This window comes from Syngnathus leptorhynchus, chromosome 15 (assembly GCF_054491065.1).
Source record: "Syngnathus leptorhynchus isolate UIUO chromosome 15, UIUO_Slep, whole genome shotgun sequence".
Classification (NCBI taxonomy): Eukaryota; Metazoa; Chordata; class Actinopteri; order Syngnathiformes; family Syngnathidae; genus Syngnathus; species Syngnathus leptorhynchus.
Window position 1 is genome coordinate 1157180 of NC_141209.1, and position 18547 is coordinate 1175726.

The following is an 18547-nucleotide window of genomic DNA, read 5'->3' on the forward strand; positions in this document are numbered from 1 at the left end:
TTTGGAGGAAATGTTTTTGTTGCAATATCAATAAATCATGAATGCAAAGAAAAAGGAATCGGAAAGATCCCCAGCATCAGCCAGCATCCTTTGACCATTTGCCCTTCATATTTAAGTTGTAAGCCCTGGCTAATTTGAATTCAAAGACATGCTGAGAATGCAGTTATGGAAATATTTGCAAGCCATTTTGCCTTTTAATTTGGCTTTTGCACGTTTTCCCACCAGGGTTGAGTGCAGACGAGGCTCATTAGAATGCTGCAATGCGTTTGAACTTTTGTATGACCTCGCCTTGTCCGTTTAGGACCGTGATCATGAACTTTACAAAACTTGGCCTCGTAGCAACCAAGCTATTCAGAAGTGACATCACAGTTTGTATCATTTACACGGTAAGCAGAGCTGCATTCTTTTGATATAAACTTCTGATACGCTCACAAACTTCAGCAGCTTATTGAAAAAGTGCTGATTCAAAGAGAGAATATAAAATGTCTCCCGTCTTTGCGGGGGCTCGTTTTGACTTTTTAGTAGACGTACTCCCCACTGGCGTACGGCATGGAGGGCAAGTTGAGCAGTGACTCATTTCCATGAGTCAAGACGACTACTTCAAGCAGGATAAGTTTGCTGCGGTAAAAACCTTGCAGCAATGACCTGACCCGAGGATCAAACGCATACAGCTGGCAATTAAAACATTTCTATCGTTCTCCAGGTATACGCCTGGTCGTCATATTATTGATCAGTTTTTGCGTATGAAAAACCTTCCTGGCAAACTTGACATATTTTGTACAGCTTACGACCATCAACCATGATTTGAAATGGATCTTGCCCAAAGCTGTACTGCAGCCAGTGACATTTTAAAGAGGGGTAAAAAAAAAAAAAAGAGAAAATGAAGTCCTCTCAACCATGTGATTGACTTTCCCCTCATGTCCTTGGCGCTTTCCCTAAAAACTATCTTTAATAGTCAGGCGGTACAGAACAGCTCAACTATGAATTTAATCCATCATGTTTGCTTCTCAACCCCGAGATGTTGACCTTGGCAAAGCCTGCCATAAAGCAAGTTCCTATCCAGCAGGCTGTGGCCTTTGCAGAAAGATCATGCAGTAAGTGCTTTGCAAAAGTCAATGAGTGAAACATGAAGAGCGCCCAGTTGGAGAATAACCACGCTGTGACTAAATGGGGGGATACAATGCAATGGCTTGGAGGGCGGGGCTGAGAGCTGGCTCTGCATGAAAAAAAATGGTGACGTTTGAAATGTCACCTTCCCGCTGCTCTTACAAAGCTTTTCTCGACGTCGATAATTGCGCTTGCTGTTTTTAATACTCGTGGAAGAAAAGTCAAGTGTCTGAGACTCTTCTTGTAGCATTTTATTCCGCTCTACTTCTTCAGTACATTGAAACCTGAGTCGACCCCGACGCATCGCAAAGTTTGACACGGTTAAGTGCTGTGTTTTCAGCACGCCCACGGAAAGGTGGTGTTGAGATGGACATGACCACCGGGAGGGAGGAATTACGTATAAAACACACCCATTGAATGATGCCGTTCAAATTGCGCTCAGAACTCTTATTTGCCATTTCTGAAGGTGAAATGGAAATAAAAAGCGTTTAAAGAGAATGTACCCATTTTTATTCTGACGTTGGATTTTAAATTTGATATCCTGTGGCTACAATCTATGCATTTTTTTTTTTTTCTCAGGCTTGCTGAAGTTCATCGCTGACTTTTTGGGGGGGGGGGGGGGGGTGAAAAAAAAAAAGCAGATGACATCCTGGACTGCTTGCCACTCACTTTCCTTCCTGCAGTGACTGGGCGGTAATTGAAGCCACGCTGCCAGCACAGAGGTCAGGTAAGTGAACCATTGTACCGTCCGTGTCCTGACTTCACTATTGTATCGTGTATTATTGCATCCATTTCCATTTTTTTGCTTCATGCTTCTCAACCCAGCTCAATTTCATTGGGATGCTTTCCGCATGTGTACAGGGACAAAATACGTCACATTTATGTTTCTGGTCATTTGTGGTTGTGTTGAAGTGCACTTGATCGGATTGAGTGTTTTGTTTGTTTTTGCTTTGGGTTCGAATTTGCATTCGAATGTTTGTGTGGTGCAAGGCATGTTCTTCCCACGCATATGTGCATTTTCGCAAAAAAAACCAAACAACATTGGCTGAATATGGGCTCTCTGACTAATCATTCCAAAATATACTTCAATACGGCACAACCCTTACGAGGACGAGCAGGATAGAAACAGAAAGAATGAATCTGAGTAATTGTGGATTTTTATTGTTCCAGGTAGCCTTATTTCCTATTCACAAGTCTACTTCAACATCACCTCTAAATATCTGCAATGACTCATTCTTGAAATGTGCATTTTCCCCTCTGTCAACTTTATCAAAGAGAAAGTAAGAGCGCATTCAATGTGGGAGTCCATTTTAAAAGCGAGATTTGGTTGAGACAGAATAATGGCAGAGCAAGACTGGTGCCATGACAACTGGGGACCAATGCGGCTGAGAGAATATCATAAAAGTGAAAAGGCAGATAGGCTGCTGAAAAAATTCAAATGAATACTTTACTGCTGACATTCTCAGTTTCCAGCTACATTCTGCCATTGCTTTCTTTGGATTTTATTTGCATTTATTGGCACATTGCTATGCCGTGAGAAGGTCTGACATCTGGGATGTAACCACCACCTTGTATTTGTCACAGAATGGAGACTAGAATAGATTTGCACGGAATTTTTTCGCAAGGCTTGAAATCATTTTCAGAACACTGCCGTTAGATTTCTGACAAATGATTCAGATTGAAATTCTGCAGAAAGTCAAATCTACATTTATGTTGGCAAAATGAAACCTCTGTGTCATTTGTTTCTCTTTGCGCTCCTCGTTAGTGCGTGCGGTCGATAGCTGGTAATGAAAGAAAGAGAGCAACTGATTGCCACCATCCACGAAATCAAATATGACCCTTGGTTTCTAACGTGGAGCCAATTAAAGTATAAATGTTGTGTTAAGAATAATGCGCCATTGACAGAACGTAAAATGTGTGATTAAAGTCTTCAAACTCTTCAGCCCGACCAGTTCCATCACTGATCAGTGGGAACCTTACCTTTCCACCCAGGCCTCCGCCTACACACATACTCTGCTCTGGACTTTGAGAATCGTGGGAAAACTCTCCTCGTCTAACCTCTTTGGTAAAGCCCATTATTGACATGCATTGATCAAATGTGGATGAGGTCTATGTTCACCACAAGGACAGTTTGCAATGTGTGGCTAGCAGTAAAGGAATGAGTCATCTGTAATGGTCAGTGATGCATAACATATCAAGTGCTATATTTGGTTCAAGTCAATCATCCTCACACCACTGGCATACTTTGAGCGTGAATGAGCAAATCTTGATATAGCTTAAACACCGCTTTATGTCACATCTGGTCATTAATGAGTATTCAAATATGACGGCTTTACATATTGCTGCCAGTTCACAAGTCAGGATGAAGGATTGAGCGGCAGCGGGGGGGTGAAGGGTGATGTGGTAAGAGTTTGTGTGGGTGTATAGATTTCCCGCTGGGGACGACGCTTTCACCCAGAACGTTGCCTCGGAACGTGTGACACGCAAGGCACAAGCTTGGATATAAACAAGGATTTAAGATGATATCAACAGACAGGTGAAGAGGGCCAACTCAGTGATTATTAAAAAAAAAACAACAACATTTAGGAACGACACTTTTTTTTTTTTTTCCCAGGACAAAGTTGCTTAAATGGGATTGTACAAGTCTAATTTATGCAGTGACCAATGAGGGACTATTGACTTACATGATAATTTGGTGCATATTTCCAAGCTCGAAAAATGAAGGATACATTTACACTCTTCACCTTACATTTATTTGCCACATTAAAACCATGTACATGAGTGTAGGTAAATAAATGTTGTATACGTATATACTGTACATATATGAATAGTATGATTTTTTTTAAACAGCTGTGCAACTTTAATCATTCACATTCAAAAATGCCAAGAGGTGAAATGAACCTGTTTTCCTGCATTGCCAGCCACTAACAAAAGTCATATATTCCAAGCTTATACCATTTTAGTAGCTGCCGCAAAATGGACAGCAGGCTGGCTCGTGTTTGTAAAACCCTGCTCACACTCTTTATGTCTTTGCACTGATATTGATTAGCATCATCATTCTAGGGGTCATCTCTGTCGCTGTCTTTTCTGCGTGCATCTCCACCGGATTTGAGCTCCATCAGCTCCACTTCGTGCTTGGCTGCAGTCTCCAACACTTGCTGTTTGTTGTAGAAGACCACAAAGTTATTAATGATGGGATGTATGGGTAAGGCGATGGCGATCACCCCACACAAGAAGCTCACGGCCGCGTTGCACTTGCCGAGAGTGGTTTTGGGGTAGATGTCTCCGTATCCCACCGTCGTCATGGTGATGATGGCCCACCAGAAGGATTGTGGAATGCTTCTGAACAGAGTCTCAGGGTGACTTTGCTCCATGGTGTAGCCCAGAGCGGAGAAGACGAAGATGCCCACGCCCATATACATGAGCAGCAGCCCCAGCTCTTTGAGGCTCCTCTTGAGCGCATACGTGAGAGTCTGAAGTCCCGACGAGTGGCGCGCCAACTTGAAGACACGCGCAATGCGCATAATGCGCAACGCCTGGACCGCCTGCTGAACGTTGCCAAGTTCCATCATGGAGGCGGTGCCGAGGGAGGTTAGCGTGAGGACCACGTAGAAAGGCATAATCGCCAAGAAGTCCACGACGTTCATGAAGGAGAGGGCAAAGTGTAACTTATTAGGCGAGGAAGCCAGGCGCAGGAGGTATTCAACGGTGAACCACAGCATGCACGCCGTTTCAATCGCCTCCAAAGTCGGGTGCTCCACCAGCTCTCCCTCGGCGTCTGTTACCTGCAATTCTGGGATGGTTCCCACGCACATCACCACTGCCGACACCAGGACGGAGAGGAAAGACGCGATGGCAATGACGCGCGCTGGCAAAGAGGAACCGGGCTTCTCCATGAGCCTCCACAACAAGCGCTGGCACCTCTGAGTGCCCGTCGCACTCTGGTCCACCTCCATGTCCTCCAAAATCACCTTGACTTTGCTCGCTATCTCCCTCAGCTCCCCCTCCTTCTCGCTCAGATAACTTTTGCAGCATTCATCCAACGCACTTTGCTCTATTTTCCAGAACTCCATCTCCTTGATGAAACAAATGGGGCAAATGCCACGTTTAATGTGGATTTCGTCAAAGTAATAAACATCCACGATGCACTTGAAGGCATCTGGATCTCGGTCAAAATAAAACTCCTTTTGCCCCGGGTCAAAGTCGTCACAAAGAGACAAAATAAGTTCTTCATTCTGCGCCGATGAGCAGTTGAGCAACTCGGCCAGTCTGCTCTCCGGGTAACGATTCAAAACATCCCCGAAAAGCACCACTCGGACCCCGCCGATGTTCACAGTGATCTCAGGCTCACCGCACGAACTGCTTCTGTATCTTGGCTTCGGAATCGTCCACATTTTGGGTCGTTGTTGTTGGTGGTGGGTTTTTTAGTTGCATCAATTTATTGTCGGAACAGACCAAATGCAGTGTGGCGCAAAAGTAGAGTGGACGCACATCACTTGGGAAACATATTTTTCCTCTAAAGCTGACAGACTGAATGACACAGCTTGCGTGTGTCTCTTCTTGCACGCGCAAGGGAGGGGAGGGGAGGGAGGGAGCGAGAGAAAGAGAGGGAGAGGGAGAGAGAGAGATAGAAGATCGTTTGATTGAATATTTAATTGACCAAAGCACGTATCTATAGAGCAAAGAATTTATGCCCCCTAGCACTCGACTCTCGTATTACATTTCTTGACACCTCTTGAACATTGGACTTCTAATCCTTGACATTTTCCAGGGCAACCAGAAATCCTGCTAAAGGCTAAATCATTTGAAAATGTTGGCGAGCAAAACAGTCATGTTGAACTGGACATAAGATATTGGTTAGCTGAGGTCCAGCATGTTGGTGTTAACATAAAAGCAGATGTAGGAGAAGTACTCCTGCTGGAAGAGTCCCGGAATGTCACAGGTCATCTGAGAGAAACACATGAATCGCATTGAAAAACATTGCTACTGAAAACTTGGACAATGTCTTTCCAAATCAAGTACAGAAGTTGTGGTTATCTTGACCGGACTATGGATTTAGAATCTTCAATTGGCATAAGGAGGACGTTGCTGGGGTACCGAGAGAAAAGACAAGCACAGTACTGTACGCTCCTCAGAACTGCGAGGTGGATGAACTAATTAGTGGGCCGGCTAATCCGGACCACCGGGGAATTCTCCCGGTGGGTTAGGCTGCCTGCCGAATGCGCTTTGATCAAACACAATGGTTGGTTGCATGCTAAGCTATTTTCCATTGACAAATTATGATCTTCATTAAAGCATGAAAGTCCTCAAAACTTTGATCCAACAATTCAAATGACAGTATGGCTTCTTTCTGTGTCTTACGTCTGTCTCGCTGGCACTGGCGGTTGGGTCAAGATGCACGAACAATGAGGCAAGTTCTTGTCTCAGTTTCTCTGAACACTTCCTGTCTGACTGAAGCAGAAGGGCCTGATAGTTGACAGGTAATCCATACCTGGAAGCGTGCGGACATCATTAAGGGGACAACAACTCAAAAGGACAAATGAATGGTAACCTGACATGGGAAAATGGATGAATCACCGGAGAACTGACTCCACAAAGACTCTTGCGGCTTTCAGATGAATCCAGGCCATAAACACCTGGCTAAAATTCACCTTCAGCCAATGCACAAACACGTCCTGAAAGATGAACGGTACACATGGTTAATACATTTCGACCAGCATGTTAGAAATGGGTGCTTTGCGCCGTTGTGGGCGTGAACACAGCCGACTCGCTTTGCAGCCTCACCTCCTCTCATTCTCTTTAAAATCGGCGCACAGAAACTGATTCTCAACGCAGGGGGGGTGAAGTGTGCAAAATATGATCGTCAAAAAGGTTTTTGTTTGAAACTCACATATTGTTGTTTTCTGTGAACACGGAGCTCCTTCCACTCCCGTTGCTGCTTCTCCTCCAGGTCGAAGCAGTACTCGCGCACGGTGAACCTACGTATATAGGTTGCATACTACGCTATGGTAAACAACGCAGATGACACATGTTTATTCTACCACTGCATTTTCCAGCCATCTGTCGGGCTTACTTGCTTTCCCGAGCTTTGGCTTTGAATTCATAAACATCTCGTTTGAAAAGCGTCACTGAAAAAATGCCCCATTCTCCGTCCTCGTACAGTTTCCTGATAGTGATGCAGAAAAGAATATGGAAAGCTTCCATTTAAAATGACGGGAAATATTTGCTGTCATCAGTGCATTGACTCACCTGCTTGACCGAGGAACCACAAACTCTGACAAAGATTCATACTTCCGCTCCCAATTCACATAGTCCCCCCTGGCATCCAAAACATTTGGAATTTGAGAAAGCCACATACATTGGGTGAAGTGTGAAAGATATTCCATAAGTGGCCGTCATCTGGCTGACCTGCTCACCACCGCCAGCAAACTAGTGAGGTATTCTGACACCACCAGGTCTTCTCTCCTCACCACACCGTTCAGGCTGCATGTTTGCAAACTCCCTCTAAAAAGATCGATTTATTTATGATACACATGTAGGTATGATCCACAAATAATGTCACTTACCCGAACGTGTGCTCCAGGCACTGCAAACTTGCGTTGACACTGTTGTACACAGCAGCTCGGGATTTTAATTCTGTTTCCACTTGTGAAACCTCCTGACAGAAACACCCAGAGAGCAAATCGAGCATTTTACACGATGGCAATTATTATTCATTTAGAGTCTGTTTTGAGCTATTTTCCCATCATGAGTACCTTATTGATGACGTTTACCAGGCTGGAGAGAGGCAGTGATGTGGGATACTTGGCCTTGTCCCAATGGAAGTTGCTCACATAATTTAGAATGCCCGCTGACACAAAAATACCGAAAGACAAAATATGTTTAGCTGCTGATGTTGTAAACACAGTGAGGCACGGCATCATACAACAGAAAATGAATACCTCTCAGAGACTTCATGTAGCCCTTAAATGGGGACTGGAGGTCTCTCGGCTTTGTGTTCTGGCCTGTCGGAGTGTTGTGTAAGACAGATTAGGTAACGTTAATGTGAAATGATAACATAAGGTCCAGATGGTATGTGCGTGATTATGCATCTAATTAACCCCAGAGTGTAATCAACACCTTTTCAACATGAACGTGTGTCGGTGTGGCCGTGTGTGCGACTCACCTCCGTCGACTGAGATGTTTGCCATCACTTTGTCTTGATCCATCGTTTCCCTCATACACTGACATGCTTTGTTCAAAACACTTCAATCAGAAGAATTGCGTGTGAGTTGAACGGCGGACACTGATAATGTACCAAATTAACTATAATTGAAACCATTTTCTATTTTGATTCAAATGGTTTTGACTGCACACACACACACAAAAATGCAGGGTTGTTTTTGTTGGGTGGCTAATGGCTTGTTTTGAAGAGGTTTTTTTTTTTCACCTTTCAGTCAAGGCATCAAGTGTGTCGAGTTCATCTGACACACTGAGAAGACTGTCCAGTGTTCCAACCTAAAGGAACCAAATATAAAAAGAACCAGTACACACGAGTGTTCTGAAAAATGGCACGGTACCTTTTTTTTGAGTCTGGCAAGTTGTGAATTTGAAAAGTTTCTGTTAAGATGTAACTCCAGGCTAAGGAACTCACTGATCACCTTGAGTGAACTGGGTCAGATGTAAATTTTGCAGCAAAGCAAAGACAGCAACCTGATCTTTTTTCCTTTACCAGAGAAGGACACCAAACACCATACCATCCTCAACTGCCGTCCGTCACTGTCCTCAAATAAACAAAGCGAAAACTACATGCAAACAATACTTCACCAACCTTCAGATCTGGAATGGTGAATTTGTAGCAAGATGCCTGGTTAGTCTTGCCAATGATGTGCTGAAGTTTCTCAACACTCTTTACACTGGTCTTATCCAACGGGACAGATATCAACCACAGGTCTCGCATGACTCCCACAACGTCATTAAATACCTCCAATAAAAATGGAGAGAGAGAGAAAGAGAAAAATGGAGAGAGCAAAGCAACCACATTGACAATGGAATGCGGATTCTTACGTGGAAAGCACATGCTCAAACTTGATTGAACACTTTTCAGTTCGATTGTTTGGTTCGAAAACGTCTCAATAAAGTCAAACAAAAATAGAAATGTTAAGGTTCAAATTCTTACCTTCAAGTTATCTTCATTGGGATCCTGTGTCGGTGTTCCACAGTGAAGTGTGCAGAGTTTGCCTCACCAGAGACTACAGCCAGCCCACAAAGCTCTAGAGTCACATGAAGCCAATACACTTCCAATGATCATTCATGTTTGAAATCAATTTCAAAACGTATTACTAAAGGTTGTAAACATATCCTAGTTATATTTAAATGGTTTTAAATATTTTCCCTTGTCATAAAAATGTGTACCATGTCATTCTCGGTCATAATTACAATATCACTTATAAACATGCAAGTTTCATTGCGAATCATGCTGCGTAAAATCAAAACAAAGCTGAATGTGAACCAAGAGAAGATAAATCATTTATAATCTGTACCATTTTCAAATGGATCTATATGTGTAGCATGAACTTGTGGTAATTGTTTCATACTGTATATGTGTTTTGTTTTAATAGAACAAATTGTCTTTTTTTTTTCCAAAAGCCTTTGAGTTGTTTATGAACGCGACTTCCGCTTTAAACCGCCTTTGTCGCTATCCATGGTACCTACCTGGTCATTGACATACCTAATGGGGACGCCGATTTTTCACTGTTGAAGAGAAAAAACAATGCAAAACCGACTCCTAGCAATGTAGTGCGGTACGGCGATAATATTTGATAAGCCTGTGGCTTACTGTAGCATTTTTAGCGATTTTCGAAACTTTGTCACTTCATTAAGCGAGTACAACCGGACCGCACGCAGGTTGCTCTCGTTTCTTGACGGACACATTTGCGAAACGGACGTTTACTCATGGTAGCACCGAGGCAGCGTGCGTTGTGTGCAGCTCACCGGTGTTTTACGTGAAATCGACCGCTTTGTCAAAGTTTCAAAATGCAGATATCAAGTGTCAACGATGTCAAAATTTATAATTTAAGCTATGGAAAGTCACTTCCAGAGGTAAGAAACACAGGTTGACATATGTAGCTAAGCAGCTACCCAGACTTGTAAATGTTTTGAAAATGTGTTGCACTTGGAAATGTGTTCAGTTAATTTCTCCTATTTTCTAAAATTATCCGTCAAACAAGTTCCATATTAACAATGAATTGATCAAAGCATCGATCTATTAAAAACACATTTTTTTGAACATCCAGTGGCTGTCAGACCGTAAGAAAAGACAACTGCAAAAGAGCGATTTTGGTAAGTTGTAGTCGTGTAATAAGCATGCCCTCAAAAGCTTTTGATATGTCACCATTTATTTTTTGTACTTTCAAGACATCCAGCGCAGGATTGAGCTCATCCAGGACTTTGACATGCCCACAGTGTGCACATCCATCAAGATTTCCAGAGATGGCCAGTTCATTCTGGCAGCAGGTAAGAACATGTTGTCAAACATAAACATGACAAAAGCTGCAGCCATACTGTATCCAATCAAATGCTATTATGATCATGACAATCCAAAATTGAAATTGATTGCCCAGCCCTAATCTTCATGATCTTTGTAGGGACTTACAAGCCAAGGATTCGATGTTATGACACCTACCATCTTTCATTGAAGTTTGAACGCTGCTTGGATTCTGATGGTAAACAAAAATTCACATGCTGTCATTTTGTTCATGCTCATTACATTAACAGCCACATTTTTATTGGTTTTCTGTCCTTCCCTTAGTTGTGGCATTTGACATACTGTCTGATGACTACTCAAAGGTAATTTTGGAATATTTAATTAGATGTTTTTCTTATTATTTTTTTTTCCACGTGTAATTTATCGTACATTGTTTTGATTGTTTTGATCCTTTTGTCCTCAGCTCGTGTTTCTGCGCACTGACCGCTATGTGGAGTTTCATTCTCAGCACGGTCACTACTACAAAACACGGATTCCAAAATTTGGTCGGGATTTTTCTTACCATTACCCCTCTTGTGACCTTTATTTCGTTGGCTGTAGGTGAGAAAACTTTTGATAGCTGTCAGATTTCGAGACACTGCTCGGACACATTCTAACGCTTCTTTGACATGTTTTCATCCAGTTCAGATATCTATCGACTGAATCTTGAACAAGGTCGCTTCCTCAACTCACTTCAAACAGATGCTGTGTGAGTGTACCAAAGCATTTATTAGTAAAAACAAATACTAAATCTTTGCATTAAGTGTCAATGTATCTTCTTTCTGTTACATCCTACTTCTCACTTGACAACAACCAGGGAGCACACCGTATGTGATATCAACCCTGTCCATTATTTGTTTGCCAGTGGAACATCTGAGGTACGTTGATTCTCATTTCATTTAAAAAACGTCTTTTATTCCAACTCATAACTTGCATATTCATTTAACACAGCAAGACACTCTTCAGAAGGCTAATTGCCATCTTTATGAAGTAAAAAACATTGGAATTGTTTCTTATTTCATTCAAATCATATCCCTTGTTTGGTTGTTAGGGAAAGGTGGAATGCTGGGACCCTCGCGTGCGGAAGCGAGTGGGCCTTCTGGACTGTGCTCTGAGCAGCCTCACAGAAGGAATGGAGTACGTCACTAGCTGTTGCTCAGAAATGCAGTTTTGACATCACTCATAGATGGCTGTCTTTTTTTTTTTTTTTTGTCTTTCATCGAATTAGATGTGACCATTCTGTCACGTTCATTGTGTTGTTTGCAGAGTTCAGAGTTTGCCCTCAATTAGTGCGCTGAAGTTCAACGGCTCACTCACGATGGCAGTTGGCACCAGCACGGGACAGGTATGCGAGAATATCCATCAATGGCTGATGTTAAGAGGCCTTACAGTAAAAGAATTACATTGACCATTGTGTTTCTCACCCAAGGTGCTGTTGTATGACCTGCGCTCCAGCCAACCGCTACTGGTGAAAGACCACTTCTATAACCTGCCCATCAAGTCTGTCAATTTCCATGATCAGATGGACCTGGTTCTGTCAGCGGACCCTAAAATATTAAAAATGTGGAACAAAGACACTGTAAGACATGAGTAGAACAGTAGATGTGTAGAAGTTCATTGTATACTAATAACAGGAGTGATTCTGCAAGTTTCATGTCACTCAAGGTAGATGTAAAAAAAAAAAAAAAAAAAATCACAGACTGCTCATAATAGGTTTTCTTGTGCTCACCACAGGGCAAGGTGTTCTCCTCCATCCAGCCTGAGAGCAACATTAATGATGTTTGCATGTACCCCCACTCAGGTGAGAAAACTCTTCCAGTATCATTGATAACCTGTGTTTATAAATCAAAACAAAAGAAATTAACAACTGAGAACGCGATTGGCAAATTACTTTTTCACTTGTATGCTATCACTTGAACGTGTCTGTGCTGTGTTCTTTCACCACTAGATGGTGCCATGTACTCTTGTAGGTTTGGTTAATACGAATACTTGACCCAATCATTTTGTCAGATTGAAAACCACATTCATTGTCTGTCCCCGAGAAAGTTCCATTCACTTTGGCAGTCAGAAAATGTTCATATTCATACCTCACACACACTGCAATCTTCCAACCTGTGACTAAACTGTTTATGCACAAGCTTTGACGCTTTCTATGTGTGTGTCTTGTAGGAATGCTGTTCACTGCCAATGAAAATCCAAAGATGAACACATTCTACATCCCAGTGAGTGAATTTTTTAGTGTATTTTTTTTTTTCAACATCCCACGCTCCCTTGCAGCAGCCACAAGCACCCTTTTTATTTTTTTATTTTATTTGTCGCCATATGTTGTGCATGTAATATAATGTTCAGTCACCAATGTAACCTGCCATGTGGGTTCAGGCGCTGGGCCCAGCACCTCGTTGGTGCTCATTCCTTGACAACCTGACAGAAGAGCTGGAGGAGAGCCCAGAGTGCACCGTGTATGACGACTACAAGTTTGTGACCCGCAAGGACCTGGATAATTTGGGTAAGATCTGACATTCATTTACAGTCGGGGTGTTCTCGATATAAAGCTGTACTTGAAAGAATCAATGCTTATATTGAACTTTTTAGTAGCATACATTTCATGAAAAACTGTTCCGATGGATTACGTTTGCGTGTTGAGGGAGAAGCTCCCGAGTTAACTTTGGATGAATCACAGGTGGCTGAGCAGAGCTTCTGAGGCCTTGGGTCAAAGAAGTCCAGAGCGTGGGGGAGGGAGTCTGGAGAGCTGGGGGTTGTACCCCTGTGGAAGGGTTGAATGAACATTGGAATGCAGGCTCAGCAGTAAAGAGATCAAATGACAAGAAGCAAAGGAGTGGTTGGCTGCTGTCGAATAAAGGTGTTGATTTACTGAGGCCGTCTAACGTGGCCTGTTACGTAAGCTTAAGTCAAGAACGTGAGGCAGCAAATGCGTGCTCGCTCTTCTGTAAGAATGAGTCATGTCAGAGCGGCTTGAAAAATGCTGCATGTGAATAGCCGGAGGTAGGGACTGACGCAGCAGAGGAACTCACTGCGATATTCATTTCAAAGTGCCTTTAGCAAATTTAAAGATACATGCTTTTGCCACAATATTAGTGAGTCAATTTAGTTATCCATGAAGGATTCCAAGAGCGTTCAGTACACTGAGGCAAAGACTTTTCAACAGCTTCCCTTCCGTATTTCAGTGCCTGTTCTGTTTAGAATCAAAAGAGACATAATTATTTGGAAATCAATGCTTACTCGCTCGGCTTTTCTTGTTGTGTAGGTTTGTCTCATCTGGTGGGGTCATCCCTCCTCAGGGCGTACATGCATGGCTATTTCATGGACATCAGGCTCTATCATAAGGTATGTTGCAATATTTCATTCCAAGGCTTTGCTGGTAAATGAATCCTTTTGGAAATATAACACTGCTCAACATTTTGTATTTTTCTTAAATGAGACTTTAACATTTTTTTTTTTATTCTTAGGTCAAAAGCATGGCAAATCCTTTTGCGTATGAGGAGTATCGCAAGGATAAGATCCGGCAGAAGATCGAGGAGACGAGGACCAAGAGAGTGCAGGTTAAGGTGAGAAATTCCGACACCATGACAAGATTCTTCCAGTTCGTGTTTATAGCTCTACCACATTGTTGACCAGAGGGTGCCAAATGTCTATTTGAAGAAACAAACTTCACAGCTTCATAAAAAATAAAAAAAAGCACTTCTGTTTCTAAGCTCTGGCTTGTTTTTTTTTTTTTGCTTTCGGAAGCTGATATTTTCCGGTAATCAAATTTATTGGGGGGGGGGGCGTAAAAAGAAAAAAATTGCGTGAAATTTCAGCTGCAGAGAAAACTTGACTTCATAAAACTGTTAAAAAAAACCTAACTGTATTAAGAATGCCTTCCACTGCAATCTCTTCCAGAATAGAAAATCACAATCTAATGTTTGACAAAGACTGTTTGCCCTCAAGCATCAATGTAGCCAGAGCAACATGACTGTGCAATGAAAAGTATTTTCCCATAGCAAACAATCTGTCTCTCAAATGTTCCTGAGTCAGGCATTGCCCAAAGTCAACAAGGAGCTAGCTCTCAAGCTGATGGAGGAGGGCGACGACGAAGTGGAGCTGGCTTCCCGGAAAAAGAAGGGCAAGGTAGTCACATTTTGACATTAGCATCTGTCAGCCAATTGCTCATTTTGATTTTGCCATTTTCCCATTGCAGGCCCTACCCACCATTTTGGGCGACAACCGTTTCAAAGTGATGTTTGAAAACCCAGACTACCAGGTGGACGAGAAGAGCGAGGAGTTCCGTCTGCTCAACCCCATCGTCTCTAAAGTCAGCGAGAAAAGGAAGAAGAAGCTGCGGCTACTAATTTCTCAGGTGATGCTGCGCTTAGCTAAATGTTGATCAGGATGCAAATGAGTGGGTGCATGAATACCACAGCTTGAAATGCCTTCAAGAATCCATGACTCGACCACCTTTTTGTAGGAGGCCAAGGAAGAGGAGGAGGAGGAGCAGGAGGGTCGAGTCAGCTCTGAGGAGGAAAGCTCAGATGATGACAAGAGCTGGGTAGAAGAGGTGAGGGAGCAGCGGAGATTGCTCAAGCAAGAGGACCGAGACCGCCGACTTCAGCGAAGGAAGGACGCCGACCGCAACACAGTCTTGCTGGAGAGCAAAAGCGACGAAGGGCGGAAAAACTCAGCCGCGGCTGAGAGCACGACGATGACGAGCCAGCCTCAGTTCTATCAGATTAAAAGCGGAGAGGAGTTCCGCGGTTTTAACGACCTCTCCCGCAAGCAGAAGCTGCAGAAGTAGGTCCTACTCCCGAAAGGATTTGATTCGTAATGTCATACAAAGTTTAGCAACATGAAATAAGTGCGCCGTTATTATCCGTGCTCAATGAAAACGTTTGTTTGTTTGTGCGTACCTCAGGACATCCCTCGAGGAACGACTAAAGTTAGAGGAGTACACTGGAACCGGCAACATGGCTGACACCACAGTGGGCAGCAAACAGCTGACTTTTACACTCAAAAAGGTAAATATGTCAGAGATTACAAAAGGACCCCGTGGAATTTACTTTGCAATGATTTGCCGTGTTGTAGGAGGGATATTTTTAGTTCAACTGGCAACGTCAATTTCTCAGTGGTGAAAGAGCCAGACCCAGAAGACTATCTGGCTCAAACTCTAAACCAATACTTGCCTACGTCTGCCAAGTACTTGGATCAAAAAAAAAAATAACAAGCACGCGACCGCGGTACAATAACAAGACCCTCGTGCGTATGTGGCAGTCTGAACGGCAACAGAAGCAGCAGCAGGCGGAACGGGACCACCACGAAGAGAGGAAGAAGCTGAGGCGCTCGGCGGGACACCTAAGCAGCGCCCGCGGGAGGGGCTGGGCTGGCGGGAGAGGAAGAGGAAGAGGACGAGGACGCCACTGAGCACCCATCTGCAGCTGCCGGCCTCAAGTCAAAGTCACACCAATTAAACGGAAATAGCTGAAGAGTGTTGTTTTTAAAAGCTCTCGTGTCAAGTGACCGAGGATGAAAATGTAATTGTTATTTTAGCACGGGAAAGGCTTTTTGGTGGACTATCACCATTTGCGTTCAGTTTTTAAAATGCATTTATAATATTAGTATTTGTGAATGATTTTCTAACTTTCTGACCGAGCCAAGATTCCTGGACTGTATATCGCAATCATTATTTGTGAATCAAATATTCTGTATTGTTTTCAGTGCCAAAAGTAAATCCAGGCTCCTGGAGCAAGTCAAACTGTGGAAATCTTTTTGCCTTTGGGATTCTTTGTTGCAGTTAAGCACCTACTTGCGTCAGCAGTGAAAGAAGGGGAGGAGAGAAATGTGAGTGTTTTCTCTTTTCCCCCGCCATCAACTGCAGTTCTTGGAAACTTATGTCTCCTCCCCCAATGGGATCTTTTCGTGTGCGTGTGTTGAGCGAGAAGTGTAGAACCAGGCCTGGACCATCATGCTTAACTTGATGAGCATGTCAATGAGTATAAAAACAATGGACACTATGGACATTTGTTATAAAAGCGTAAGGTATGCAATATTGAAGTAGAACAAGAAGGAAAAATGGATGAATCCAAAATATTGGGAAATTTGAATGGTTTTCTGTGCACAAGATGCTTCACCATGACGACAGACCGTCCCGCCGTCTGCGAGAAGTGGGTCAAGCTGCACTGGCACAAAGAATATGGGAAAAGATGAGATGAGGCTTTGAATGGAATTTGGAAGTGCAGTGCACGCCATTCAACCCCAGAACCTAATCAGCAATAAGGAGGTTTTGTTTTGTACCGTGCCACTTGTCGAATTCAATATTTTCCAGCCGTAATGGCGTCAAAAAGCCATGACATGACAACAAAAAATATCAATATTGACATTGTGACAATATCTTCTGTATTTTCAAAGTAACATGTCAAATGTCTGTGCAGGTCATCCCTGGAATAATTTTTTTCAATTTTCCCTCAACTTTTTTCAGGCCCTACTGTTCAGAGTGAAGCCGTAAAGCTGCACGTCAATCTGTGTTCTTTCTCCGAAAAGGATCAAAGCAGTCAAATGTGCTGATGTCGACAGTTTGCTGATCTTTCAGACCACGCTACCAGAAAGGCGCAAAAAAATGTTCCTGTGAAAATGAGGTCAATTTTTTTCCCCCCCCCATCAATGCATTGCCAAGCAAACTATCTCCCAGGAACTCAACCTTTAAAGGAAAGGCCAAAATAATCAGTAGAAAATAAATAAATAAATAAAGCGTTGGTACTATGTCTGAAATTGATTCGAATTTTTTTTTCTCACTTCCTACAAGGTTAACGTAATGAAAACAAATGGGAAAAAAGAGCAACTAATTTAGAGCATTAATTGTTGGGACAACAGTTGTAAACATCCCAATAACAATTGTTTTCATTAAAAGCAGGGCTACTGGGAGCCAGGCAAGCTATTATTAGTGGAAATAATCGCAATATTTGCAGATTGAATACAAGTGAACGATGGTTGGCAGTCACGTTTGCTTGTTTTTAAGAGCGGCTATCTGGGTGAAGTATGTCGTATCCCGAGAATGTTAATTGGATTAAGTTATCCGTCCGGCGACATGCTGCCCGAGGCTCTGCATGCAAATCGAGCATTCAATTCCACATGATAAATGGATCACAGTCAAAGCAGTGAATAAACACCACCAATAACAAATTCTAATTTGGGTCCAGCGTCAGACAGACAAGTTGCCGTCTTGTAAGTAGCAGTCTGGGCCAGTCAAGCGCTTAAGTACAATGAGGTCAAGACTTCCTGGGTTTTACCTGCTGTCATTTTCAACCTCTGACCCCCTGACCGATTTAACGGGATAACCGAAGCACTCCTGACGTTGTTGACGGCCGCTCTACGGAACGTGACAAAAAGTATCAGCTGTCAAATTTGTGTTCTCCAGGGATTGTCATCCGTGTCTTTTATGCATCCTACTTACACGGGTCACTCAGACCCAGACTTTAGAAGAGTTGAGAGAGAGGGGCGAGGGGAAACACCTCATCCTGGTTTGACTATTTATATCATGACTGGTCTTGTGATTTGAAGCAAAACATAGCAAAGATGCGCTTGCAAATTCATTAGTGCTCAATTGTGGGCACACTTCCTGCAGACTTGTTTGACTGCAGCCACCCTCACTTACTGATAGAGAGCGTTGGATAACTAACTCAACTCACCACTATTGATTGGTTTTATTTCCATGTGGTGTCTTTATATGTTCAATTGTGAACCCATATACTGCTGCATATACTTTCCATATCTGCATATGATTGCTGTATTCCTATCCTCTCTATTTATTCATCACTCTTACTCCGCTTGTTCATATCTGGTTATACTAACACTGTGTTGCATATTTAGCGTATATCATATCATATGGTTGCACCTGCAAATATTTGTTCTACTGCACCTTATTTGAAATACTTAGCTAGTCATATC

At 42.9% G+C, this 18547-nt stretch overlaps 3 protein-coding genes across 14 annotated transcripts; 1 reads left to right on the forward strand and 2 right to left on the reverse strand.

The window, feature by feature from the left end:
* The first annotated feature begins 1729 nt into the window (after positions 1 to 1729).
* On the forward strand, positions 1730 to 17343 carry nol10 (nucleolar protein 10). Of its 3 annotated transcripts, XR_015068281.1 has the most exons (22): positions 9966 to 10188; positions 10383 to 10428; positions 10504 to 10602; positions 10734 to 10811; positions 10898 to 10935; positions 11037 to 11173; positions 11256 to 11321; positions 11430 to 11490; positions 11664 to 11749; positions 11879 to 11957; positions 12042 to 12191; positions 12347 to 12413; positions 12782 to 12834; positions 12992 to 13118; positions 13878 to 13957; positions 14080 to 14178; positions 14648 to 14740; positions 14811 to 14969; positions 15078 to 15400; positions 15522 to 15624; positions 15878 to 16444; positions 17082 to 17338. XR_015068281.1 is itself a non-coding variant. In XM_085931139.1 (21 exons), the coding sequence occupies exons 3-21, from the start codon at positions 10542 to 10544 to the stop codon at positions 16025 to 16027; spliced, it is 2010 nt and encodes a 669-aa protein (XP_085787265.1). In that variant the 5' UTR covers positions 1730 to 1834; positions 10383 to 10428; positions 10504 to 10541; the 3' UTR covers positions 16028 to 17343. The 3 variants fall into 3 exon arrangements, 2 of the variants coding, with proteins under 2 accessions (XP_085787265.1, XP_085787264.1); XM_085931139.1 differs by lacking the exon at positions 9966 to 10188 and adding an exon at positions 1730 to 1834 and having other exon boundaries at positions 15878 to 17343; XM_085931138.1 differs by having other exon boundaries at positions 15878 to 17343.
* On the reverse strand, positions 3950 to 5583 carry kcnf1b (potassium voltage-gated channel, subfamily F, member 1b). The gene has a single exon (XM_085931143.1). The coding sequence runs from the start codon at positions 5499 to 5501 to the stop codon at positions 4167 to 4169; it is 1335 nt and encodes a 444-aa protein (XP_085787269.1). The 5' UTR covers positions 5502 to 5583; the 3' UTR covers positions 3950 to 4166.
* On the reverse strand, positions 5767 to 9988 carry LOC147044903 (V-type proton ATPase subunit C 1-B-like). 10 transcript variants are annotated; one of them, XM_085931147.1, is made up of 15 exons: positions 9818 to 9988; positions 9266 to 9359; positions 8918 to 9070; positions 8537 to 8604; positions 8273 to 8352; positions 8049 to 8111; positions 7863 to 7957; positions 7674 to 7765; positions 7516 to 7611; positions 7357 to 7425; positions 7181 to 7273; positions 6998 to 7085; positions 6685 to 6782; positions 6469 to 6598; positions 5767 to 6054 (listed from the first exon to the last, which is right to left on the reverse strand). In XM_085931147.1, exons 3-15 carry the CDS (start codon positions 9044 to 9046, stop codon positions 5965 to 5967), a joined length of 1191 nt encoding a protein of 396 aa, XP_085787273.1. In that variant the 5' UTR covers positions 9047 to 9070; positions 9266 to 9359; positions 9818 to 9988; the 3' UTR covers positions 5767 to 5964. The 10 variants fall into 10 exon arrangements, 8 of the variants coding, with proteins under 8 accessions (XP_085787273.1, XP_085787271.1, XP_085787272.1 ...); XM_085931145.1 differs by having other exon boundaries at positions 9802 to 9988; XM_085931146.1 differs by lacking the exon at positions 9818 to 9988 and adding an exon at positions 9630 to 9718.
* Positions 17344 to 18547: the final 1204 nt, after the last annotated feature.

What these genes read in the sequence shown, in the direction of transcription:
- kcnf1b (XM_085931143.1), bottom strand. Translation starts at nt 5,501, where the DNA reads ATGTGGACGATTCCGAAGCCAAGATACAGAAGCAGTTCGTGCGGTGAG.
- LOC147044903 (XM_085931144.1), bottom strand. Translation starts at nt 9,166, where the DNA reads ATGTGCTTTCCACGTAAGAATCCGCATTCCATTGTCAATGTGGTTGCT. An exon ending in CTACATGAAGTCTCTGAGAG is followed by an intron (nt 7,958 to 8,048) that starts GTATTCATTTTC and finishes TTTTTGTGTCAG; the next exon opens with CGGGCATTCTAAATTATGTG. An exon ending in GCCAAAGCTCGGGAAAGCAA is followed by an intron (nt 7,086 to 7,180) that starts GTAAGCCCGACA and finishes CTATATACGTAG; the next exon opens with GTTCACCGTGCGCGAGTACT.
- nol10 (XM_085931138.1), top strand. Translation starts at nt 10,123, where the DNA reads ATGCAGATATCAAGTGTCAACGATGTCAAAATTTATAATTTAAGCTAT. An exon ending in CTTTATTTCGTTGGCTGTAG is followed by an intron (nt 11,174 to 11,255) that starts GTGAGAAAACTT and finishes GTTTTCATCCAG; the next exon opens with TTCAGATATCTATCGACTGA. An exon ending in TTGCATGTACCCCCACTCAG is followed by an intron (nt 12,414 to 12,781) that starts GTGAGAAAACTC and finishes TGTGTCTTGTAG; the next exon opens with GAATGCTGTTCACTGCCAAT.